Raw genomic sequence first — 26,556 nt, forward strand, 5'->3', positions numbered from 1 at the left:
ACCACCATTGTAATATACTCGTAAAACATAATATGTTAAGCTTCGATAACCTTATCAGGTATTCTAATACCTGTTTGGTGCATAAAATTCTTTTTTTTTTTTTTTTTTTTTTTTTTTTTTTTTTTTTTTTTTTTTTTTTTTTTTCTCTTTTTTTTTTTTGAAGAGCTCAGAATTGTTCATTCGGTAGTCTTACCGATTCAACGTCTTGTCATCATTGCTCTTTTCCTTTTTTTTTTTTTTTTTTTTTTTTTTTTTTTTTTTTTTTTTTTTTTTTTTTTTTTTGTGTGTGTGTATGTGTGCGTGCGTTTGCGTGCGTGCGTTTGCGTGCGTGCGTGCGTTTGCGTGTGTGCGTTTGCGTGCGTTTGCGTGCGTGCGTGCAAATACGTATAAATTTATACTCATTCATTCACCTAAAACCTTATAAATATCCCATTACCCTTCGCCTTAACCAGGTACTTCAGAATCTTGCCAGAGTCGTGAGATTTAAATGGTCAGGAGACCAGAGAAAAGGTCAGAAAAAAAAGAAATAAAGAGAAAAGAAAGGTAAATCAAAGTGACATCCAGCACCGACCAAACACTTCCTGCCTTCCCCATGATTACAAAATCAAAGTCTTACGCCAACCCCGGAAGCCTCTAAATTCCAGCAAATTTAGCGAGATCTCAAGAGCCCAGAGGAAAAACTAAAGAGAGGAAGGAGGGAAGGATCGATAAGGCAGAGTGAGATCAATAGAAGCCAGTACATCCAATCCATCAAAGTGAAGTCCAGCACCAACAAGACCCCTCCTGCGTGGTTACAAAACCGGAGTCTTATGCCAACCCCAGAAACCTCATACTTCTAATAAATTAAGATCTCAAGTGACCAGAGGAAAAACTAAAGAGAGGAAGGAGGGAAGGATAGATAAAGAAAAGTGAGAACCACAGACACCAGCACCAACTGATTCAAGGGGCTGTGGGAGGGAGAGGGTACTTCTGTTGAGTTTCAGTAGATGCTGGTGCGACGGATCTGGCATGCATAAGGACCACCACCAAAGAGAGAAGCCGTCAACCGCGGTCCAGCAAAGCGAGCACCCCCCCCCCCCCCACCCCCCCCGGAATCCCCAGGCCGCGGCAGCACCAAGGCCACCCCCAAGCCACCCGAGCGGACACCGGTCAGCGAGCCGACCCAGATACCCGGAACACCCCCGCCCCAGCCCCGGCCCACACCCCCGAGCCCAAGGCCGCAGAACGAGGCCCAGCGGGCCCCCACAGCGCCCCACCGGTCCCCAGCCCCCATCCCCCCACGACCCCCCCGCACCCCACCCAAACCCGCCATCCACCACGACCCAGGCCCCACCACCCCCGACCCCCAAACCCCCGAACACACCCCGACCCCCAGCACCCAACCCCCCACCCACCCATACCTCCACCCCCCCCCCAAACAAGCCGCCCCCCCCCGACGGCCGCCACCCCCCCCCCCGCGAACCCGGCCCCCCGCGAGAACCCCCCACCCCCCCCCGGAAACCGGCACCGGGCAGCAGCGCAGAGAGGGAAGATGTGCCCACCCCACCTCCAGCCGCGCGAGATTTGCACCGCGGCGGGAGGGGGGAAGCAGAGGAGGAAGCACCAGGGGAGAAGGCGGGACACCAGAACACCGAGCCCGGTGGGGAGAGGCCCCGGTCGTCACGCCAGAGTACAAGTGACACCTAACCCTGTTACTGAGTCCGCCAGCTCGCCGACTGGCGAGCTCTACCCTTACACCGTGAATGTGGCCCCACCCAGTGTATATACAAGTGTGTGCGTGTGGTGCATTAAAATTGGGAGCAGGTGAGTCGGAGCAGAGGGAAAAAATTTCCCCTACTCCGACACACCCGTATCCCCCCCCAAAAAATGAATATGTATATGTGTGGTGCATTAAAAAAGGGAATGGAGGGACAAAGTGGTGGGGCAGGGACACAAATGGGGGGGACCACAGCGCTGCCAGGCACTGCAGTCCATCCCCTCTGATGGCTCCCCGCCCCAACTCACCCCTCCCCTTGGACGTGAGGTGCATTAAAATTGGAGGGGAGTTGAAGGGTGAAGACGGTGTTTCCACCCTTCCCCACCCCACCAAGAAATGTGTTGTGTGCCCTATGTGTATATTTACAAAGTGTATAGTGCAAGCTAGTGAAGTGAGTAAGAGGAGCGACCAGCGGGGCCTCACCCAACCCGGCGGGTGTAGGTGGCACGCCCGCCCCCCAGCACCCCCACCCCCCGCCGCCCCCCACCTCATCCACCCGGCACCACAATGGGCGGACAGCCAGCGCAGCAGGGCTACCGGACAGCCCACCAGCCACCGGGGCCCGCCCGGGGCACCAGGAGTTATACCGGAGCGGGGCAGGCCCCAAACCCTCGCCCGGCCCCCGGAGCCCGACGCCCGGGCCGGGGAGGGAGCCCCAGGCCCAGGGAGAGGGAGGGGGAGGGGCCGCAGGGCAGACAGGGAAGGGGGGGGGGGGGGCGGGGGAAGCGGGGAGAAGACGACAAGAAGGCGAAAGGGCGGCTGCAGGGCAGGAGGCGGGGGGGGAGAGGAGGAGGGAGGGCGACAAGGGAAAAGGGACCGGGAGGCAGAGGAGGATGGGCGGGAGGAGGCGAGGAGGGAGAGGCGACGGGGGGGAGGAAGGGGGAGGGGAGAGGGAACCACGGGGCACACCGGAGGCCCACCCACCCCGAACCGCGCCGCCGGGCACGGAGCAGCGGACCGCGCCGGGACGGCACCGCCCCGGGCACCAGGGGAAGCACCCCAACACCGCACCCCACAGGGGGCCCAGGGAGCGGCCAAGACGCAACCGCCACCGAGCAGACAACGGGGGGGGGGGGGGGGGGGGGGGGCAGAACCACCCCCGCCCGACCACAGGGGACGGCGTCAAGAAAATTGACTAATTAGCATGCAGTAACACCAAGTGTTGATGCTTAGTGCCCACTAGAAATAGATCTTAAGGAGTTATTGAGTATAGTGTCGTATAGTGTGGTATGCTCGAGCCCACTAGCAGCAACTAGGTTCCTGACTATATAAAAATAAAAACAATCAGATACAAAATACCAAATACAGGAGCAGCGAAAACAGAAGTTGTAACGATGTGGTGGCTCTCGTTAACAGGCAGAATCTTGGCAGGATTAAGTTGCCAAATTGAGATTAAAATATTCTATGTACATAGACCATATTTGTTTAAATCTTGATACTTGATTTTTATTTAAGGCAGAGATTTTTTCCATTGAGATATAATTTATTAGTAAGTTTAACCAGTGGTCGATATTTAGAGATTGTTTATTTTTCCAATTGACAAGGATTATTTTTTTAGCAATAGTAAGGGCTATAAATATAGATTGAGATTGTTTACATGGTCGCTCAGTTATTGTTAAGTCACCTAGTAAACACAGTCTTGGAGATAAAGGAAGCCTACAGTTTAATATATCAGCGAGCTTTTCCAAGATTTTAGTCCAGAAATGCAGCACTGGAGTACATGACCATAAAGCATGAAGATAAGTATCGGCAGTGTTTTGTGAGCACTGGAGACAAATGTCGGAGTCAGAGAGTCCCATTTTTTTCATCATATATTGTGTAATATATGTTCTATGAAGTATCTTATATTGGATAAGTTGCAAATTTGTCTGTTTGGTCATTTTAAATACATTTTCACAGATTTGGGTCCAAAAGTCTGGTTCCGGAACTATAGACAAGTCTTTTTCCCATTTTAAAGTCGGTAAATACGTTTTATTTGTGTATAAAAATAACTTATATATTTTTGATATTTTCTTTATTGTTGTTGGAGAAAGCTTTATAATATCTTTAGCTAAGACAGGCAGTTGGAGCGTATCTTGAAGTGTTGGGATTTGTTTCTTAACCATATTTTTAACTTGCAGATAATGTAAGAAATTTCCCTTTTTTATTTCATATTTCTGGACCAAGTTTGTATATGATATAAACTTATTATCTGAGAAAAGATGATGAAGGTGTGTAATTCCTTTCTGCTCCCATAGGCTTAAATGGAACGACTGATTATTAAGTTGAAAGTCGGGGTTATGCCAAATGGGAGAGAGCCCACAGGGCGCCAATTGGGAGTTTGTAATTTCTAATGCCTTCCACCAGGCAGTCAGGGTGGCGGCTATCATTGGGTTTTTAAAACAATTATGTCGTCTTATTGATTTTGTAATAAAGAGTAAATCTGACAGTCTAAGATTATTACAATCCTTCTGCTCCAATTCCAACCAACAGTTAGTATCTCTGTTGGGTTGTGTCCATAGCACAAGATATTGTAGTTGATTAGCTAGATAATAGTACATAAAGTTTGGTGCCTCTAAACCTCCTTTAGATTTACTTTCCTGAAGAGTAGATAGACTAATTTTGGCTTTTTTTTTATTCCAATAGAATTTTATGATAGCAGAGTCCAGCGATTGGAACCAGTTAGACGTAGGTTTAAATGGAATCATTGAAAATAAATAATTAATCTTTGGTAAAACTTTCATTTTTATAGTAGCTATCCGTCCTATTAAAGAGATCGGAAGATTATTCCAGCGTTCCAGGTCACTACGGATACTATCCAATAATGGTGAAAAATTTAAAGAAGTTAATTCAGTTAACTTAGGTGAAATTTTAACACCTAAGTATTTTAAATTACCTGTAGGAAAGGAGTAGTGTGGATCCTGACTTGTAGGATTCCATGAATTTTCTGTAATAGGTAATAATGTTGATTTTGTCCAGTTAATAGAGTAATCTGATAAGTGAGAGAATTTAGTTATTAATTTAAATGCTTCCCCTAGCGAAATAGCAGGTTCTTCTAAATAGAGTAATATATCATCGGCATATAGATTAATTTTATGTTCTATTGTCCCGGAGTGGATTCCTTGGATCCGTCTATCCTGACGTATAGCTAATGCAAGCGGCTCAATAAATATAGCAAATAATAAAGGAGAAATTGGGCACCCTTGTCTTGTTCCCCTTTGTAAAGTAAAACTCTGTGATGTAATCCCATTAGTAGTAACTGTAGCTTTAGGAGAATCATATAATATTGAGACCCATTGAATGAATGACTCCCCGAAGCCGAATTTATTTAAGACAGCAAAGAGGAAGGACCAGTTAACTTTATCGAATGCTTTTTCTGCATCCAGCGAAATAACAACTGCCTTTTTATCATGCCGCTGTGACATACTAATCAAGTTAAAGAGTCTCCTAATATTATTAGTAGAATGACAACCTTTAATAAAACCTGTTTGATCACTATGAATAATTGTCGAGATTACCGTCTCTAATCGAGATGCCAAGGCCTTAGCGATAATTTTAATATCGGTATTAATTAGTGATATCGGTCGGTAACTTGACGGGAGGGTAGGGTCTTTTTCTGGCTTTAATAAAAGTTTAATTGCTGCTATATTCATATCTTGACGTATATCACCTTTACTTTTAATTTCAGTTACTACTCTTAGAAATAATGGAGCAAACATTAACCAGAAATGTTTAAAAAATATAGCCGGAAAGCCGTCTGGACCAGGTGCTCTGCCATTAGGCATACTGTCTAAAGCACGATACAACTCATCTATAGTAAGCGGGGTATCGAGAATATCTTTATGTTCAATAGATAACTGAGGTATATTTAAGCTGTTTAGGAATTCCTCAATATATTCAGGGTTAGGTCTATTAATTTCTGTGTATAGATTTCGATAATAGTTATAAAAAATATGGTTAATTTCTTCTGGTGATTGTGTGCATTCACCATTTATATCTTTAATAGCCGTTATAAGAGATTTTTCCCGATTCCGTTGAAGTTGATTTGCCAGGAATTTACCTGATTTATTATTATGTTCAAAATTATTATATCTCAACTGTTGTATTATAAACTCTGTCTTTTTAGATAACATGTTATCTAACTGTATTTTTATATTCTGTAGTTCTATCCATATTTGATTATTTGGGTTTAATACATATTCATCCGTTAGTTGTTTAATTTTATCTTCCAGGTATTTTTCTAATTTTTGATCCTGTTTCTTTTTATAAGTTGAATATGATATAATTTTCCCTCTAATTACCGCTTTCCCTGCTTCCCAGAGAAGAGATGGAGATATATTTGGAGAGTCATTTATTTCCAAAAAATCTGCCCACTCCCTTCTAATAATTTTATCAAACTCTACGTCTTTCAGTAATGAGATGTTAAAACGCCATATCGGGGGAGGTTTAAAGGTAGAGTCAATTTGTAGAGTGAGGGAGACTGGTGCATGATCACTTATAATTATAGAATGTATTTTTATAGCAGTTTTATCAACAATAGAATTATTTGTAAGGAAAAAATCAATTCTTGAGAATGATCGGTGCACAGCAGAGAAGAAAGTAAATTCCTTCTTAGTTGGGTTTTGAAGTCTCCAGCCATCGCTGAGGCCAAAATCCTCCATATACTCATCTATTACTTTAGCGGATCGTAATCGCCTTGTATATATCGTATTATTAGAACGATCTATTAACGGGTTCAAGACCGTGTTAAAATCACCTCCAATAATAATAGTAGAATTTGTTGCTAAATCGAGTAACCGAGAGAAAAATTCATGGAAAAAATCAGGGTCATCATTATTTGGGGCATATAAATTACCAATTGTATATACTTTATTAAATATAGTTACCTGGATAATAATATATCGGCCCTCTAAATCTGTTACTATATTATTTAGAGTAAAGAATAAATTCTTATGTATAAGTATAGAGACACCTCTTTGTCTACTATTATAGGAGGCAGAGTAAACTTGACTAAAATTTTTATCTATAAATAATTTTTCTTCTGATTTTTGTAAGTGGGTTTCTTGTAGGAGACAAATATCTGCCTTAAATTTTGAGAGATGGTCTAAAATTTTTATTCTTTTTGCCTGGGAGCGAGCGCCACACACATTCCAGGAGACCAGAGCTAATTTCTGCATACAAGCAATATAGACTCAGTCTTATGTATACATCTATATAAGCTGCTTATTAATATTAACATATTGTAGGATAGCAAAAGAGTAATTAGGCAATTTATATAATTTATATAAAGAGAGAGATAGCAAGTAGATAAGTATAATAGTGAAGAAACGTGGGGGGAAGTGAGTGTGAAGGAAATCTGTGGGGGATTCAACATAACAATACACCAGTAAATGGTGACCTAAGCGAGATTATTATTATTATTATTAATTTATTTTTTTAAGAATATATTTCTATATTATTATTATTATTATTATTATTACTTTATAGCCTATGCATAATATAAATTCATATTCTATTTCGTAACCCATTATCCATACATATACATACATATACATATACATATATATACATATATACACATATACATACACATACATATACATATACCTACGTCAAATAATCACACAATGCTCGGCTCTACCAATTGTCAGTTAGAACAGCCAAGGGGTCGAGGTTGGGTTTCGGAATAGCTGGCCGTCGATATATAATTTATCAAAATTATATTGACGCATAAAATTCTTAATGACGCAGCCCCACCCCCATTAAAAACATTTGTAAATCTGCGATCACAATCAACAAACAGGGTGTCACGGTCTGCAGTGAGGGGTGATTGCAACATCCCAATAAGAAAGTCTGTCTTTTTTTCAATCAGTCTTTTCTTATAAAGCTATTAAAGAGTGGAACGGGCTCCCCGACCACATGAAAAATAACACCAATTTTAATAGCTTTTCACGCGCAGTCAAAAGCTGGCTCCTTGAATATCAGTCCTGTCCACATTTCTCGTACTTGGGTACATGCCCATCAGACGATACCCTAGTGGGTACCGTCTGATGGACGCAGCCACAAGTATAACTGTTGTTGCTTCAATAGCAAACATGTTATAACTACTACCTCTATGATTTATGTATTTTGTGCTTGTTATAGATTGGTAAATTGATGTGTAAAATTCTGCCTCTTTCATTTTATAGGATATGTAATTTAACAATGCTGTACTGCGTATCTGATACTTCACATGTTAGTTGAATGTAATTTTGGTGCTTCGTATGTTGTTTGTATGTAGTTTTTAACTGTTATGTAATTTTATTTTATGAGGACTACAGATGGAAATTAGCATTTTGCTAAATCTGGTGCAGCCATCTTTTTAATGTTACTGCACACTGTCCTTTTAATAAACTAAACTCAAACTCAAACTCTTTAGCCGGACAGTTGCATTAAAAATGCATTATTTTTTTTATTTTTTTAAGTATTAAACTAGTCATCCAAACAGTGCAGTTAGCTTCTTTTTTTTTTTTTTTAATAGTTTGTTTACATGTATTGAATAAAAACACATGAAACAACATTCTTGTCTTTATTGAAGCTTTTTACAAGTACACATGAATCCTGCATTTCAAGTACATTCGATTGCATTATTGAAACCTTTTCATTTCTTTTTACTTTCAGACAAACCAACCGACTCAAGAGCGCCTTCTTATGGCAGTGTCATCATCCTGCATCCCGGAAGCTCAGCACAAGAATAAGTTAACACTTTTTCTTCTGTTTTTTTATTTTTATTTTATTTTATTGTTATTATTTTCATTATTTTGCAACTCGTTAAGGAATATAAATGAAACTTTTACAGCCATCGACATCAACCGTAAAAATCAGAGGTATGGAAAATTAACTGCAATATTCCAGAACAAAGCAGTTATAAGATGGCGTGAGCATCCAGAAGTCCCCAACATGTCCAGACGTGGTTACCGTGACAACCGCGAGCATCCGTCGTGGTTGCGCGTGGCCGCCTGCATGCGCTGGTACCACGGCTTCACTTTGGTGTTGGCCATCATGTCGTCGAAGGCCTCCAGGCCCTCCATCACACGCAGCACCCCAAACACGGCCTGTCGGGGGCGAGCAAGCGGCAAAACTACCGTGAGATCGTGGGAGGAGATCTGTCCCACCATGAACGCGGGTTGACTGTAATTTGTCAGGTGCGGATGCGGCGTTTCCTCACCAGTACTGTTAATTTCGTCAACAAAAACTGAACAAAAATAATTTCGTCAACACACATTTTTCACCACACTAAAACTAGACTATACTAAAACCCCTCATAACTCATTCAAACCCAAAAACGTGTAAATACGTTTTTAATACTTTGTCCTTCATTCCCAAAAACGGATTTATACGTTTTTTGTTTTTTTGTACAAGAGCATACTGAAGGCTTTGATGTAGCTTCTGATATGAAGAGGCGGCTTAAAGCAATGGTAGTAGTACAAAAACATGACGTTGCGTGTCAAGTTGTTTTTCATCAACAAGATGAGGAAAAAAATGTGCGAAATAGTTTTAGATCTGAAATGTTCAACATTATCTGCTGACTCATATATATATATATATATATATATATATATATATATATATATATATATATATATATATATATATATATATATATATAGGGATAGATTGATTGTCCAGACTAAAACTAGACTAAAATGTTGACAGTTTTTATTGACTAAAACCAGACCAATAAAATTATGCTTTCTTGTACTAAAATAAAAACTAAAATTATTTGTGTCGTTTGCGGCTGTGGTTACAGAGACCACACTAATCTATTATTTATACAACTAAAAATTTTAAAATGTAATGAATTGAACCCCTAATGGCAATAAAAAGTTAATATTTTGTCCATAATTAGATATTTTTATTATTTTTCACATACAATTAATACTTAAAAAAAAAACAATTTTGCAACTTGTTGTCGACTGAAAATGACATCACATGTTCAGGTAACGACCAATCACAGCTCATCTGTTTTCTAGGCTTGGTCATGTGACATACACAAGCTGAGCTATGATTGGTCGTTACCTGAGCCCTGAGTATATTGCGATGTCATTTTCAGTTGACAGCAAGTTGCAAAATGTGTGTTTTAAAGGTACTAATTATACAAGAAAAAATAAAGAAAATACCAAATTTATTATAGACAAAATATGAACTTTTGACTGTTAAAAATGGCTAAATAAGTAAAGTATCCCTTTAACTGTCTTAAAATAATATTTAAAGCCCATCCTGAAAGTTTACCAATTAATATATAAATTAAATTACAAAAAAAAAAAAAAGAGAAAGTGAATATAAATTAAGAGGAACAGATATTTTCCTCTAAAACAACATATAGAACAAAACAAAAAGAAAGATGTATTTCAACTCAAGGCGTCAGTTTATGGAAAAATAATGAATGAAATAAATTGAATTGAAAATGCTAGATTTATAGTCGACTAAAAATAGACTAAATAAAAATGGGATGAGATTGACTAACTATGATAAAAATTAAACAAGTGTGATTGAAACTGGACTCAAACTAAGACTCAATTTAAAAATGGCGGCTAAAATGAACACGACTCACCAGGTCGGCCAGGTTGGGCTGCTCCCCGCCCATGAACTTCCTCTTCCTGCCAACGGCCGCCACCCAATCGTCGACAGCCTTGTATAAGTCCTGACGCACGTCGTCCTGAAGATTGTGTCTGCAAGGATAACCGATGAATTGACTGATTAATTTAAAAAAATATTTCGTTATTGTTTAACTTAAAAAAAAAATAAATAAAAAAATTGCAAAAATCATGGGAAATATTTGAATGTCATTGTAAAATGTTGCCGTAGGGCTGCTCGATGATGGGAAAAAATAATGATTATTTTGGCAATAATTGAAATCACGTTTATTATTTGGTAAAAAACAAAACAAGAAAATATTTAAGTATTTTAATAAAAATATTAAGAACAAAAAATAGAAATTATGAGTTATTAAAAAAATATTTTTTTATTGTTTACAACTTTAACTTTTAATTAATTCCTTTTGGATCAAACAGATTGTATATATAATATATTTGGAAGAATACAAAGAAAACAAGAAAATATTTAAGTATTTAAAAATATTAAGAACAAATAATAGAAATTATGATTCATTAAAAAAATATTGTTATTGTTTAAGTTTACAACAACAAAAAACCCCAAGAAATTTGCAAAAATCATGGGAAATATTTGAATGTCATTATTGTAACATGTTGACGTAGGGTTGCTCGATTACGGGAAAAAAATAATCCCGATTATTTTGGCAATAACTGAAATCACGATTATTCAAACGGTTATTTTTTGGTACAAAACAAGAAAAAATGTAAGTTATTTAAAAATATTAAGAACAAAAAATAGAAACACTATAATTATGTATGTTCCTTTTGGATCAAACAGATTGTATAATAATATATATTTGAAATAATATATATTTATTTATGTTGGCAAAAATTTGAAGTTGGAGTTCAGTAGTTTTTGCACTGTGCAGTAGGACGATCATTTATCTTTTTGGTACAAAACAAGAAAATGTTTACACATTTAAAAATAATTTAAATAAAATATTAAAAATGTATAATAATATATATTTATAATAATATACCGGTATATTTATTTATGTTGGCAAAAACTTGAAGTTGGAGTGGAGCATGTGCACTGTACGATAATTTACTATTTTTTTTTTAGTACAAAAGAAAATCTTTAAATGTAAAAAAAAAAAAAAAAAAAAAAAAAAAAAAGTGTTAAAAAAAATATTAAGACAAATAAAATTCTTTGAAACACTAATTATGCAAGTTCCTTTTAGATGAAACATTTATTAAATTAGTTATTTTAAAATGAAAAAAAATGTGCAAATGTATAAATTTAAACAACTCAAAAATTAGTATATATTTTTTTACGATCATGTTGATTTTGTAATTGTGGAGTGTAATAATTGAAATTGTAATTGAATTTCGATTATTGCACAGCCCTATGTTGACGTGTTAAAAAAAAAAAAAAATCTCGCTCGCTCGCTCACCGTCTCTTGAGGCGCTTGCCGATGACGAACATGGCGGCGGCGCCGGCGTACTTGGCGAAGAATCCCTCCAGGGCGCCGAACTTGCCCTCGCGCACGATGTAGTCGAAGGATGCCAGGGCCTCGCCGGCGCTCCGGTACACGTTGGGCGAGATCAGGTGCACCAGCCAGTCGTCGGCCCACTGGCGCCACTTCATCTCCTCCCTGGACACACACACACACACACACACACAAAAAAAAGTCACATCGTTTTAAGTACTTTTTCCTTCACTCCCAAAAACATATTTATACTTTTTTATTTTTATTTTAAATGCTAGAACATAGAGAAGACTTCGATGCAGCTTCTTATCTAAAGTGGTTGCTTACAGTAATTGTTGTTTTTATAAAAAAAAACAAAAAACGGCCAGCAGGTGGCAACAGAGTATAAGAGATCAGCCAGGGCCATATTGCAACAAGCTCTTTTTTTCCCAGTGTTTTTAACACATTTGTGAATAATGCTGAAACTTAGCTATATTCTCATGCTAATTGCTGCAAAAGGTAAATAGATACAAATATACTTTTTTTCCTGATGAAAGAGCAGAATGAAATTTTTCCTTTGGTAGGTTCCCTGTTTTTATAGCAATAGAATACAATATTCTGTGGGCCTTGCAAAATCAGTCAAAATCCAGTAAAACAGCTGGGAGGGAAGGGGATTGCTTCAGTCAAAATGGCTGCCAGTCAATGCATTAGCAATGGAACTATAGTTTAAGATGTACATTTAAAGCTTAATAGAAAAAAAACAAAAAAACACACACAAAAAAAACATTGTCATACATGTGTGTGTGTGTGTGTGTGTGTGTGGGGGGGGGGGTGTTAAATAAAAAATTGTAAAAAACAAACAAAACCAAAAAAAATGTTTACAGACTACCTATATTAACAATAGAACTACAGTTTAAAAAGGTGTACATTTAAAGCTTAATACAAAAAAACAAAAAAAACAAAAAAACACACAACATACCGGTAATTAGATTTGGTATTTTGAAAAATTATCTTTAAAAAAAAAAAAAAGGTAACAGATCAACTGCTAAATGCAGCCTTCTTCTCATACAAGTTGACATTAAGAAGAGTGAAAATTAACCTATTAAATCGACAACTTACGGATTATCACATGAAAAGACTTATTTTATAATAGAGTTAAAAAAAAAAAATCAATCAATTCAAAAATCAGTCCCTCTTGTGTGAGATTGCTTACTTGTTATTTTTAAAACACTAAACAATATCAAATAATTAACAATTGCTTAATGGGGAATACGCCACGGAAGAGGCGGGACTGTTTTTGCACATCAGTTTGTTTCCGGTTCGGTTTGTGACGTTTGGGCTGCGTCAAAAATACTTGTGCTTCCGACTTTGTGCCCCTCGGTTGCGCGTTTGCAACCCGGACCGGAAACAAACTGATGTGCAAAATCACGTCCCGCATCTTCCGTGGCATATACCCCATAGTAGTCGGGAAAATTGTTACTTTGATGCAAAATAAAATGTTATTTTACTAATAGATAAATAATTCTAACAATATTCAACAGTGATCGCCCTATTAATGATGGCACGGTAATAATGATTGCAGGTGCAAAGTTAGCTTAGCATCGCCACATAGCTCCGCCCCACTTGTCTTACTTCTGCATGCCCTTGTCGGGGTAGACAGCGGCCGCGTCGTCCTGGCTGAGCATGAGCCAGTACTTGTTGTTGTACTCCGTCACCTCCTTGCCGCTGTCGTTCACCGACTTCATCTCGGGGTAACAGCGCACAATGTCCGACATGCTGGAACCCCTGGAAATAAATTAACAGATAAATAAATAAACATCTCAAGAAGTTTGCCGAGTTAGCTTTGGGATATCCGACCAGTTTGTTGTTGAAATTATTGGCAAGGTCATTGAGGTCATCTTCAACGTTGGTCTTCGAGGTAGTTGTTGCAATGGTTGTCAAAATGGTTGCCAAGGGTGCAGTTTGAGTGGTTATCAAGATATTTGGTGATGGTAATTGTTGCACTAGCTGTTAAGGTAGTTGTCAAGACAATTATTCATCGAGGTTTTACAGTAGTTATGTTAAAATTGGTAATGTAGATGTCAAGCTAGTTGGTAATATAGTTAATGTAGTTGTCAAGGTATTAGTATTGTTAATGTTTGTTGACAGGGTAGTCAGGGTAGTCAAGACAGTCAAGAAAATTGTTAAGTTAGTTAACTCATTTGCTCCCAAAAACGTAAAAATACGTTCCATTTGAAATGTTTTAAGCATCCCAAAGATGTATTTATACACGTTTTATATATTTTATGTTTTCTTATGCTAGAGCTTTGATGCAGCTTCTGAACAGCAGAGAATGGGAGAAGCAATGGTAGTATTTACAAAAACGGCCAGCAGGTGGCAACAGAGTATAATCGCTCAACCAGGGCCATGTTGAAAACTTGCTGATTTCCACACAGTTTTGTGAATAATGATGAAACTTAGCTATATTCTAATGCTAATTTCTGCAAAACGCAAACAGATAGAAATACTTTTTTTTTTCTTAACGAAAGAAGAGACTTTAATCTTTCTTTTGGTAGGTTCAGTGTTTTTATAGCAATAGAACACAATATTCTGTGGGCCTTGCAAAATCAGTCAAAATCCAGTAAAACAGCCGGGAGTGAACGGGATTGCTTCTGTGAAAATGGCTGGGAGTCATTGAGTTAACAAGTTTTAGGGTAGTTGTTAAGGTTGTAATATAGTGGTCAAGGTTGTTGTTAATATTAAGTTAGTTATCAAGATAGTCAAGAAAATTATTAAGGTAGTTGTCAGGGTAGTTAATATAGATGTTATGTAGTTAAAGTTGGTAATGTAGTTGCAAACTAGTTAATATAGATATTAATGTAGTTGTCATGGTGTTAATATAGTTGTTAAGGTTGATGTTAATGTTAAGTTAGTTTGCAAGGTAGTTGTTAAGGTAGTCGTGAGGATGGTTAAGATAGTCATCAAGTTAGCCAAGATAATTGTTAAGGTAACTTGTTATTGATCAAGGTCAAATTACTAATCAGCGCGGTTAACTCATTTGCTCCCAAAAACGTATAAATACGTTCTATTTTAAATATTACCATGCTCCCGAAGATGTATTTATAGTTTTTTTGTTTTTTTATGCTAAAGCATACAGAATATTTTGATGCAGCCTGTGAACTGAAGAGAACGGTTGAAGCAATGTTATTTATTACAAAAACGGCCAGCAGGTGGCAGCAGAGTATAAGAGATCAACCAGGGCCATGTTGAAAACAAGCTGATTTCCCCACAGTTTTTAACAGGTTTGTGAATAACAATGAAACTTAGCTATATTCTAATGCTAATTGCTGCAAAGTGGAAACAGAAATACTTTTTTTTCCGCTGATGAAGGAAGAGACTCTAATCTTTCTTTTTTTTTTTTTTTTTTTATGTTTTTATAGCAATAAACACAATATTCTACGGGCCTTGCAAAATCAGTCAAAATCCAGTAAACCAGCCTAGAGCAAAGGGGGTCGCTTCAGTGAAAATGGCTGCCAGTCAACGAGTTAAGAATATAATCAAGACAGTTGTCAATATAGTCTTTCACATAACGGCGCTTACTTGCTGATTAAGTACGTCTTGAGTGAGCTGATGATGACGGACGAGTCGTTCAGTTGCTGTAGTATGATTCAAACAAACAAAAGAAAGTTGACATCACAGACGAATCACAGCCACTAAAAGATGTTTGTGGGTTAGCGTTAGCGTTGAAGCGGTATACCAGGTGCTCGTCCACCATGAGGATGGGGACCTTGCGGTAGGCCGACCATTTGATCTCCCGCCGCATGACCGGGTTGACCTCCACCACGCGGTAGGCCAGGCCGTGGTAGTCCAGGAAGGCTCGCACCTTGCTGCAGAACGGACACGTTTGGTACTGGTACAGCGTCAGGGACGGCGACGCCGACGGCGAAGGGCCGTCTGGAGCGGGCACCTGAAATCAACACACAAGCAAGGGTGCTTCAAGATGGAGCTTGTCAGCGTTAACTGCAAGAAGTGTTGTTTTCCAGGTCAAATGTCACAAACAATTTTAACACAGAGTTCTTCTTGACATGACTTTTTTTGTGGGAGAAAAGGTTGTTTTCTCTGCTTTATGGTAATTTCATTTTGGTGAAACTGACCCATGTTCTACTGCAGATTGTTTACTAAAGAGCGGAATGGCTGGAAATATGGAGAACTCTGCTTTGCGGTGAATTTGTTCTTTGCAATATATGAACACAAAATATATCCATCCATCCATCCATTTTCTTTACCGCTTATTCCTCACAAGGGTCGCGGGGGCTGCTGGCGCCTATCTCAGCTGGCTCTGGGCAGTAGGCGGGGGACACCCTGGACTGGTTGCCAACCAATCGCAGGGCACACGGAGACGAACAACCATCCACACTCACACGCACACCTAGGGACAATTCGGAGCGCCCAATTAACCTGCCATGCATGTCTTTGGAATGTGGGAGGAGACCGGAGTACCCGGAGAAGACCCACGCGGGCACGGGGAGAACATGCAAACTCCACCCAGGAAGGTCCGAGCCTGGACTCGAACCGGAGACCTCAGAACTGGGAAGCGGACGTGCTAACCACTCGACTACCGTGCCGCCTACACAAAATATAAATGCGAAAAAAAGCAACAAAAATATGGTACAGTAATGGATTAAACAAATCAAAATAACCAAAACAGGAACACATGACTGTTTTCCTAGTTTTGCTGACAACTGTCATGATTATTTACATGACTACATTTTTTTTTACTTAAAGGGACACTTGACTCATTGAACAATTTTCAGCAGCGCAAAGTTACTATTTTGTCCAGAATAAATTTGAAAACTTCATTATTTTTCATGTACAATTAGTACCTTTAAAAACGCATTTAGCAACTTGCTGTCGACCTAAAATGACATCACAAGGGCTCAGGTAACCAATCACAGCTCAGCTTGTGAATGTCACATGACCAACCCTAGAAAACAGGTGCGCTCTGATTGGTTACCTGAGCCCTTGTGATGTCATTTTCAGTCGACAGCAAGTTACAAAATGTGTTTTTAAAGGTACTAATTGTATATTATAATAATGAAAGTATCAAATTAATTCTAGACAAAACATTAACTTTTTATTGCTATAATGGGCTAAATAAGTGAAGTATCCCTTTAAAATACTAAGCTTTCCATTTGCTGTCGAGTGAAGATGACATCACCTATGCTGAGGAAGTAGGTCACGGCCAATCATGGCTCACCTCTCTTCTGGGTTTGGTCAGCAAACTGAGCCATGATTGGTCGCTACCGACTTCCTCAGCACAGGTGATGTTGACAGAAAGTAGAAAACTTACTTTTTAATGGTATTATTAATTGTACACGAAAAATAATAAGGTTACCACATTAATTATAGACAAAAATATTAACTTTTTACTGCTTAAACTGTCTCAATGAATCAAGTATCCCTTTAATATTACTATAACCAAGTAGTGTATCATGTTTTATTCTCTTGCAAAAATCTGGTCTGAATAACAATAATTGTTTTAAATTTCGTACGTTATGTTGCCCATTCTAGAATAAAACGAGAAAGTTCATTTCACACAACTATAAATAGCAAAATCACTGAAATTGATCATTTTGCAATGTTTTTTTTCCCCCTATACTACTTTTCCCGGGAATGCAAGGCAGCGTTCTCCTTCCTCTCCCCGGCCAAGTGGCATCTCACCTGGGCCAGCTGTCGCTGCTGGGCCCAGTAGAACTTGACGGTGTGGTAAAGCCCCACACCGCCGCCGAGGAGGAAGGCGCAGCTCAGCGCTCGGCTTCCTCCACCACCACCACCCAGCAGAGACCGCAGCAGTCCAGAGCGGGCTCCTGGCCCGGCGCCGCCGTAGTAGTAGCTCCTCCGGGACACATGGGAGCCCGCGTTCCCCGACAGGAGGGCGCCGGTGCCGGGTCGGCGGAGCGCAGGACTCTCCAGAATCGTCCAACCGACCTTAACCAGCGATCTGGCGCAGGCCGCCGCCATGTTGGGTTTACATAAAGTCCCACAATGCCCCGCGATCAGGTTGCGTGGTTACGCTTCCCCCTCAAGTTGACTCGGCTGCGATGAGCGCCGCCTGCCTGTGACGTCATACGTTTACGCTATTTTCCACTGGAGTTATTACGTTCTTTGAAATAGTACGTAGCTGATTTTAGGAATATTATAAAATAAATATAAAAAATAAATAATATACTTTACAATAAATAATATGTGAAACAATTGAAAATGCAATTAGAGTATTAAAAATGAAATGATAAAAAAATATATTAAAATTCCATACGTTATAAAAGCCAAATTGAATAAATTATATATATATGTATATATATATATATATATATATATATATATATATATATATATATATATATATATATATATATATAAAGAAAAAGAAGAATCGAAGTAACACTTTAATTACTTGGCATATTTAACAAATCCTTAGCAATCCGAACATTCTCTGTGGCTGAGTAAATACACACCCATTATAGTAATATGAGGCAATACCGTATCCACGCTACCGCTTTAAAACTAGCACCTATCCTACTCTCTATCGTTAGACGCCCATAGCCACTATACAAGGAAATACAGTAGTCTGGTGATCTCTGTTTTACAGCAAATAGACGTCAGTAGCCCCCTGGTACACTGTAGTTTGTCGTGTGGTCACAAAACATTAAAATTGTGGCAGTATACCCGCTGGAGTTGAGTGAAAAGTAGTGGCTACTACACAAAAGAAATACAACAGTCTGGTACCCTCTGTAGTTGAGTGTGGTCACTATTCAAGGAAATACAGTAGCCTGGAACTCTGTGGTATAGTTGTGCAAATAAACACCCCTGCATACTATAAGATTTGTTAGTTCACAACCATTTTTGTCTTGTGTACCCCAAAAATCGTTGTCATAGCATGAGTAATCCCTCACTCATATGTATTGATTATTCTTCAAAAGTACAACAAATACAACTGACTATTAATTGAAAAAAAAGTTTGTTTCCTTAATTTGAACATTTAATTCTTTGGCAGTCTTCTTTTTAACTCAAGCATAAATGTTGTTGAAAATGAGCAATATATAAAAAAAAAAAAGTGAATCAAAGTAAAGAATAAACCGACCTTTGTTTTATATATACTTGTGACATTTACCACAAAAAAAAGCTTTTTGAATAAGTCTACTTTAAAAAGGCATTTCAACTTTAAAGAACATACAAAATACTGAACAAATATTCAGACTCTGCACGACAACAATGTAACTTTCTACCATCTGAGCTTTAATGACACTTGAGTTGACACGTGGCTCTTGTGATTTTATTTATTTATTTAATGCATTTAAGCGGGAATCCACTATTTGGTCACGTGACAAAATACACACTCTAGTTGAGTAAAGAAAAGGCCATAACGCAATAAAAGAGCATAGAGTGGCCTGGAACTCTGTGTAGTAAATAGTAAATAAACATCCCCCCCCCGCCCCCCGCTTTATTCAATACTTTCCATTTACAATCAATCAAGTACATCGAACCAGTACCATTCAACCATGAACATCAAATAAAACAAAAAGAAATACAAACGGGAAAAAAAAACAAAAAAACACAAGAAACGCTAGCGGGTAACTAAACATGCATGTCAAATTAAATAAATACATTACATTCAACACAAACAGAAACTGTCTTCAACGCCTTTTTATTCTTACAATGTCTAATTGACAGAAAATAAAGCCTGAGTTCGTAAATAAAGGCCAAAAAGAAGAATTCCCATAAATTTACATTTATGTATGTGAAATTTTGCCAAAATAATAATAATAAAAAATAAAAAACACTTTGCTTTTTCCACTTTTTTCAACAAAACCAAAAATTACATTCTTCCAAAATAAAACAAATTCTTTGTCAAAATAAGTTCTTCTAAAAGAACACAGAGCCTAGACCAGAAAAAAAATTACATGTTGACATTTCCAAAATAAGTGAACCAAAGTTTCCGGAGAGTCACAGCAGAAGCTACAACATCCATTAATGTTTTTGGAAATAAACATCTTCCTAGCCACACAAAGAAAGAAATATAATGTAGCCAAGCTAACAGCGGTGCGTTCCATGCCCCTCCGGATTTTCTAACGCCTTCCACATTGTTACGTGCTCATGCTACGTATGCGGCGTTCACGAGCATCGAAAACGGCATCGCGCTGGCCACGAAAACAGAGATTCGCCTCCGCCTTGCCCAGCATCCATTAAAGCATCCACGGCCGCGGTGGCATCGCCGCATCCAGCCGGGGCGCAGTGCTCGTCAAGCGGGGAAGATGGCAACGACGACGACGACGATGATGATAATGATTATGGAGGTTTGGCGTGGAGAACCGACGCTGGAGGACATCTTCTTCTCCCCCGCGCCGTCGATGTCGTGTTGTTTTCGGATGACAGCGGGAGGAGACAAATAAACACCACCGCTCGCTCTTTAGCCGGCTAATGTTAAGCTAACCCATTAGCTCCACGGCTGGATGTTTTTTCCCCCCCCTAAGCTCTTGTTGCTTTTCTGACCCCCACCCCGCCATGTGGAGTCATGCTGGCGGCGAAGAGGACATTTAAACGCCGTAGCAGTCGATTAGCATCACGGCTAAGCTAGTTAGCGCGTTTCCTCCCCACGCTCGTCATTTCCCCCCCCCCCTTTCTCTCAATGAGGATGCTAATCGAGGGGAAAGACTGACTGCATGGCCGACTGAAGGTGCACCTCAACACGCTCATGAAGGTCATGACAGCGAGAGAATGATCATGCTGGAAAAACAGGTAAGCTGGGACATTTTGCCCCCAAAAGCACACCTGGACCCAGGGCTCATTTGCATAATTGGGCTAATTAGCATCACATGTGACCGCTGAGTGCCTATTTAATTACATTCTCTTCATCATATTAGAATTTTGTTTTTCAAGCAGAGATCCTGCAAAATATCTATAAAAGAAGATCTGGAATTTGTTGGTCTTTTGTTTTTCACACAGCACCCAGCGATCATTTACTGCAAATAGTGCTACTAAACATAAAACCCTTTAATACAGAGATGCAGTAAATAGCCACACCTAACAGTAGATCTGATATTCATCCGCCTTTGCCTTTTACATAGAATGTAGCAATTGTTTGTTATGATACATGGTGATACCAGTCACGGATCCCTTTCACACATAGATCTTGCAAAATAGCTGTAAATGTAGATCTGGAATGTGTTGTTCTGTTTTTCCACATAAAACAACCACTAATAGCTATCGTGGTGCTGTCACTCATCAACCCCTTTCACATAGAGATGCTTCAAAATAGCCACACCTAACAGGAGATGTAACATTTACCCACCCTGGCCTTTTACACAGAACCCAGCGATTGCTCACTGTGTGATACACGATAGTATCAGTACTGGGCCCTGTTCACATAGTCATCCTGAAAAACAGCCATAAAAGTAGATTTTGATTTTGTTGGGTCTTGTTTTTCCACATAGAAGTAGTAATTATTTACTACAGCAACTTGTGGCATCCGATATCTCTCGTCCTTTGCTTTTCATACAGAACACGGCGATTAAGTACTCCAACACATGGTAGCAAAAAAAGCATCTTTCAAATAGAGATTCTGCTCAATGTAGCCCTTTAGTTAATGCATCAACGTAAGCCATAATTTATCACCATGTGCCTTTTATACAGAATTCACAAAAGCATGTGGGATATTTAGTGTTGCTTGATGCCTTTGTTCAAATCCACTTTATTGATGTTTGTGCTTTTCCATTTTTCTCCTACGTGAACTTGAAACGACTACGTCGTTTGACTTCCGTAGCCTATTTGGTTTTCTTCACCACATGTAATGATGATATGATGAATATACTACACTGCTGTAATGTTTTGTAGCAACTTACAACGTATCAGCATCCTCGACACGAGTGTACATACTCGCTAAATGCTCTTAGGGGACTTTTCTGGCCTGCTTTTTAACAACTGGTTGATGTATTTACATTCTGTTATAAGCCACAGACACGAAAGAAACTTCTTTTGTAAAGACGCTTTTAGAATCAATGCAGTATACGTTTTTTTTCTCTGCCGACACAAAGCTAGAGTATCGTAAAGTTTTGACGGCGGCCATTTTGACACCGGTTGTTTGGAACTTGGAACTCCTATTCTTGGGCACCACACCAACACTAATCCAACACTGCATCCCGTCAATCACGTAATTGGCGTGAATTTTCAATTATGTGTTGGTACCTTTCACAAAGAGTAATTATGGATGTAAAACCTTACCCATGTTTAAAACCAAAATGGTAAGCGTAAGAACCCTCATATTGCGATGAGTGTTAAATGTCAATGTTTTTTTTCTTCTGTAGACTCATAAACATTTCATTTTATTTTTTCCTTTCGGACATATTATTCCAACATATTTCACCGATCACATCATTTGCAACATCAACAACATCCGTGTTGAAGCCATAAATATTCTTACAGTTCCCTAAAAATATCAGCCTTTGTAATATTTTTTGGACTGACAAAAATAAGGGAAAATAGGAACATAAAAAAACAAACAAACAAAATTACATATTTTTAAAATAATATAAATGTAACACACGGGATGTTAAAACGTGAAGAGAACAGCACAAAAAAATAGGCAGGTCAGCAAAAAAATAAAAAATAAAAATCCTTGAATTTAAAGCGAGTCACTTGTTGCTGGGCAGACTTCACTTGCACTAAAATGGACTTTTGTGATTGGTGTAAAAGTTGCATTCATATTTGCACTGTCAGTGAGTCCGCAGGAAGTGGTTCTCGTGGCTGCTGGTTGCCATGACAACCGCATTCATGTGCGGGACATCCTCCGCTACGTGGCTAGCGTCATTAGCACATGAATGGTGACTGAATGGCCGCTTTGTTCCCACGCACTGGCGTCAAACATGGCCGCTCACCGCCAGCGTCCGGCTCCAAGAGGAGCGAAGGGTGGGCAAGGTGACGACCAATCACACCAGTCGGCGAAGCATTTGTGTAAAAAAAAAAAACACTGGGAAAAACATTACCATGGAGAAAACGGTTTGTTTGAGAATATTTGAAACCTCAACTTAAAACCCTATTCCTGGCTTGAAATCCATCCATCCATCCATCCATTTTCTTGACCGCTTATTCCTCACAAGGGTCGCGGGGGGTGCTGGCGCCTATCTCAGCTGGCTCTGGGCAGTAGGCAGGGGACACCCTGGACTGGTTGCCAGCCAATCACAGGGCACACAGAGACAAACAACGATCCACACTCACAAGCACACCTAGGGACAATTCAGAGCGCCCAATCAACCTGCCATGCATGTCTTTGGAATGTGGGAGGAGACCGGAGTACCCGGAGAAGACCCACATGGGCACGGGGAGAACATGCAAACTCCACCCAGGAAGGCCGGAGCCTGGACTTGAACCGGAGTCCTCAGAACTGTGAGGCGGACGTGCTAACCACTCGTCCGCCGGGTTGAAATCCTACTTTAATATTTTAACTTGGACTTTAACCAAAGTTTAAACGGAAACATCCAAAAACTGCAGGACTCGGCTCTCGAGGACCGAGTTTGCCTACCCCTGCTCTAAAACGCTAATGTTGGCTTGAAACACTAACTTTAAACCATAAGTTCTCACTGGAAATGATAACACTGGCTTGAAAGCTTAACTCAAAATGCTAACCTTTATTTGAAATACCTACCGTAGGCTTGAAACCCTTGAAACATTGAAGCTCTATCTACAGGCTTCAAAATCCTAACTCCTAACCCGGGTTTACACCGGTTGCGGTTGCGGTGCAGTTGCGGTGCGTTCCGGCGACGCAAGCAATTAGATTCCATTCATTCGAATGGTGCCGTTTACACCGCTTGCGGGTGCGTTGCGTGTCGACTGCGTCTCAGCTGCGGCGTCCCGCAGCCCTTCCGCAAGGATAGCCTATTTTCTATTTTTGCCGGACGCCGCAGCGGTAGGCCTCCGGCAAATGGCAAGCTAGCACAAAACACATCGAGCGGGACAGGAAGACCGACGCAGTTTCAAAATAAATTTCCGGTTACCTTTCAAGATAAAACACTCGCCAGCTCCTATTTCGCAAGCATGCTAGCAAAACGTGATGTGGGCGTAGACGGGCTTGGAGTTAACGTGCGAGGTGGTCATTCACGGTTTAGACACCAGCGAACATGGATGAGGAGAGGTTTATATTGGAGGTAGAAAACCACAAAATAATAAAAATCCACCTCTTTCTGCTTCTCTGTTGAGCACAGACTTTCTGTGTGTTTGTCGTTGTTTTTAATGCCACATGATCGCGCGCGGTCACGCGAGACACGGCGGGAAGTGGTCGGCGACGGAGCTGCCGGACCGCAGCTGTGCGGAGCCGGTGTGGATTGGGCAAAAAATTGACGCGTCCGGAGCACGCAGTCAAGACGCACCGCACCGCAGCCGCACCGCACACGCAACCGGTGTAAACCCGGGGTAAACCTGGCTTGAAACCGTGCTCTGAATTTGTAACTCAGTTACAAATTATTAGGGATGTTCGATACCACTTTTTTTCAGACCGATACTCAGACTCTCAGTACTCGCCAATACCGATACCAACTGCCGATACCAGTAGTACATTTTGACAATTTAAAAAAAAGTCACTAAAAGATATTTTTAAACAATTATATTTCCTTTAATTTTGACAAAAAAAAACAGCACAGTCACTCTTCAATAGTCTTAACGCTCAAAATAAAACACAAAAATGCTCTTTTAGTTTAAGATTCACAATTTTGAAATATTTCCAAACCGGTGAAGTTTTGGTGAAAAACTGCTGCAAGCTAGCGCCAGTTACAGTCAAGGAGGACTCACTTTACGTCTTCCCCCTCTGCCATCAGTCGTTTGTACTCGTCTGCGTCACGAGTACTCGAGTACTTGAAAAAAGGCTGGTATCGACCCGATACCTGGTATCGGTACTCGCCCATCCCTACAAATTATGCATGATCAAAAACCCAGTTTGAAACCCTAGCATAGACTTAAATCCTGTCCTGAAACCCTCATTTGAAACCCTAACCCAACCTTACAACTAGTGTTGTTCCGATACCGATACTGGTATCGGCAGAGGTGCCGATACTGCATTAAACCAGTGGTATCGGTATCGGTGACTATTCACAAGTAACATGCCGATACCATTAATTCCAATGCTAATATAGGATTTTGGATGCAGCATCTTGTGTCCTGCTGGTGTACGACGTATGTGACATGTTCACTGCATGCCGATCTAAGATCTCCTATTGGCCCTTGAATGTTGTGAACCAATGGCAGGACAGCTTTTTCATGTTGAGGAAAAAAAAACTTAAGTATCTGTATGGTATCGGTATCGGTCGATACTGCAAAGCTGGGTATCGGTATCGGGACAACACTACTTACAACCCTCACTGAACCTGCTTTGAAACCCAAACTAGAACTCTAACCCATCTTTGAAATCCAAACAACTAAGGCTTGAAACCCTACTGTGAAATCTACCTTCAAACCTCAACCCTGGCTTGAACCATAAATTGAAAGCCTAATGTGAAACCCTAAATCATGGGTTACTTAAGCCTTAACTAGAAATCCTAACTCTTGTTTGAAACCCTAACCCAGCCTTGAAATGCTAATTTGTAAAGTTAAAGAAACACAAGACTTATGAAAAACTAACTAGCTATTCTGTGAAATGATTCATTTCAACTCTTCCCTGAAAAAAAAAGCCAATTTATGTTGAGCAATTGTGATTTTATAGCACTTTTTATGAATATTTTTGCGGTAAGTACTATATCAGGCATTTTGAACAGTCACGTGATCATTGTAACATATCGCGTGCGTGAAATACACATTGAATGACATGGAATGAATGACAACAAAGAAACTCACGAGGCATTATCGCGTCCCACGGTGGACATCAAAGGTGGAATTACGCCCTGCAGCAAAGAAGCACTTCTTCAAAAGCAGTACAGCAATGGAGGACACCGAAAGCCGGATAAAACTGGCAGATCTATCCGCCAGTGAGTCAAAGGGGATGGTAAACATCCGGGTGACTTTCACTCTGCTAGGCTAAACTACATGTCATGTGCTAAGCACGCTTTGGCCCACATTAGGAGTGGCCACCCCCCACACGGAATGACATGAAACCGGATGTCATGAGGACTTTACTCTGAACAGAATTGGCGCAGTATTTGGGAACCAAGACTTTTTCTTGCACATTATGTCTGCAAATTCCCATTGAAATGAGCGAAGACGGCTTCCGGTTACGCACGGGATACGTCATCACGATCACGTGACCAGGGACGTGGCATCCCTCACGGCACGTTCGATTTCAGATACTTAATCGGTTTCAAATAAAATTCAGTGAATAAGATGCCAGAGATATTTGCACTATTTATTCTTTGTACACAATGCCTAACCCTACGTATACTGGAAAATGATTAAGTGGTGTGTTGCTCTAACCTAATTCTGGATTAAAACCCTAACCATGGCTTGAAACCCTGCTTTGAAACCGTAATCGTGCGTCGTGCTGCATATATTAGCGAGATAGCCAGGAGGTGTAACACAAGGCTGTAAATCAGCTTGATTGTTTCGCCACACAAAGGCCAGTTTTCACTCTCACGTCCTGCAGTGCAGCAACGCGGGGAAAATGCCGAATCACAACAACAACAACTTCCTAACTTGTTGTTACGTTTGTACAACACTACGAATGTTAAATGTCAAAATGATTTTTGATTTGAAATCAGTGCATCAATTACCTGCACGCGACTTTGTGTAAACAGGAAGCAGACCA

At 39.9% G+C, this 26,556-nt stretch overlaps 2 protein-coding genes across 2 annotated transcripts in view; one reads left to right on the top strand and one right to left on the bottom strand.

Moving 5' to 3' along the window:
* Positions 1 to 8,289: 8,289 nt before the first annotated feature.
* On the bottom strand, positions 8,290 to 17,849 carry ptgesl (prostaglandin E synthase 2-like). Its single transcript, XM_077521793.1, has 7 exons — positions 17,499 to 17,849; positions 15,535 to 15,744; positions 15,378 to 15,433; positions 13,431 to 13,583; positions 11,784 to 11,984; positions 10,329 to 10,446; positions 8,290 to 8,829 (listed from the first exon to the last, which is right to left on the bottom strand). The coding sequence occupies exons 1-7, from the start codon at positions 17,796 to 17,798 to the stop codon at positions 8,689 to 8,691; spliced, it is 1,179 nt and encodes a 392-aa protein (XP_077377919.1). The 5' UTR covers positions 17,799 to 17,849; the 3' UTR covers positions 8,290 to 8,688.
* A 2,104-nt stretch (positions 17,850 to 19,953) lies between these two features.
* LOC144018960 (ral guanine nucleotide dissociation stimulator-like) overlaps positions 19,954 to 26,556 on the top strand; it is a 37,509-nt gene continuing 30,906 nt past the window's right edge. Inside the window, exon 1 of the mRNA XM_077521686.1 lies at positions 19,954 to 20,573. Within this exon, the coding sequence (XP_077377812.1) occupies positions 20,553 to 20,573 (21 nt within the window). The 5' untranslated portion in view covers positions 19,954 to 20,552. The remainder of the gene's footprint in view (positions 20,574 to 26,556) is intronic.

The sequence above is a fragment of the Festucalex cinctus genome, chromosome 5 (assembly GCF_051991245.1).
Source record: "Festucalex cinctus isolate MCC-2025b chromosome 5, RoL_Fcin_1.0, whole genome shotgun sequence".
Taxonomy (NCBI): Eukaryota; Metazoa; Chordata; class Actinopteri; order Syngnathiformes; family Syngnathidae; genus Festucalex; species Festucalex cinctus.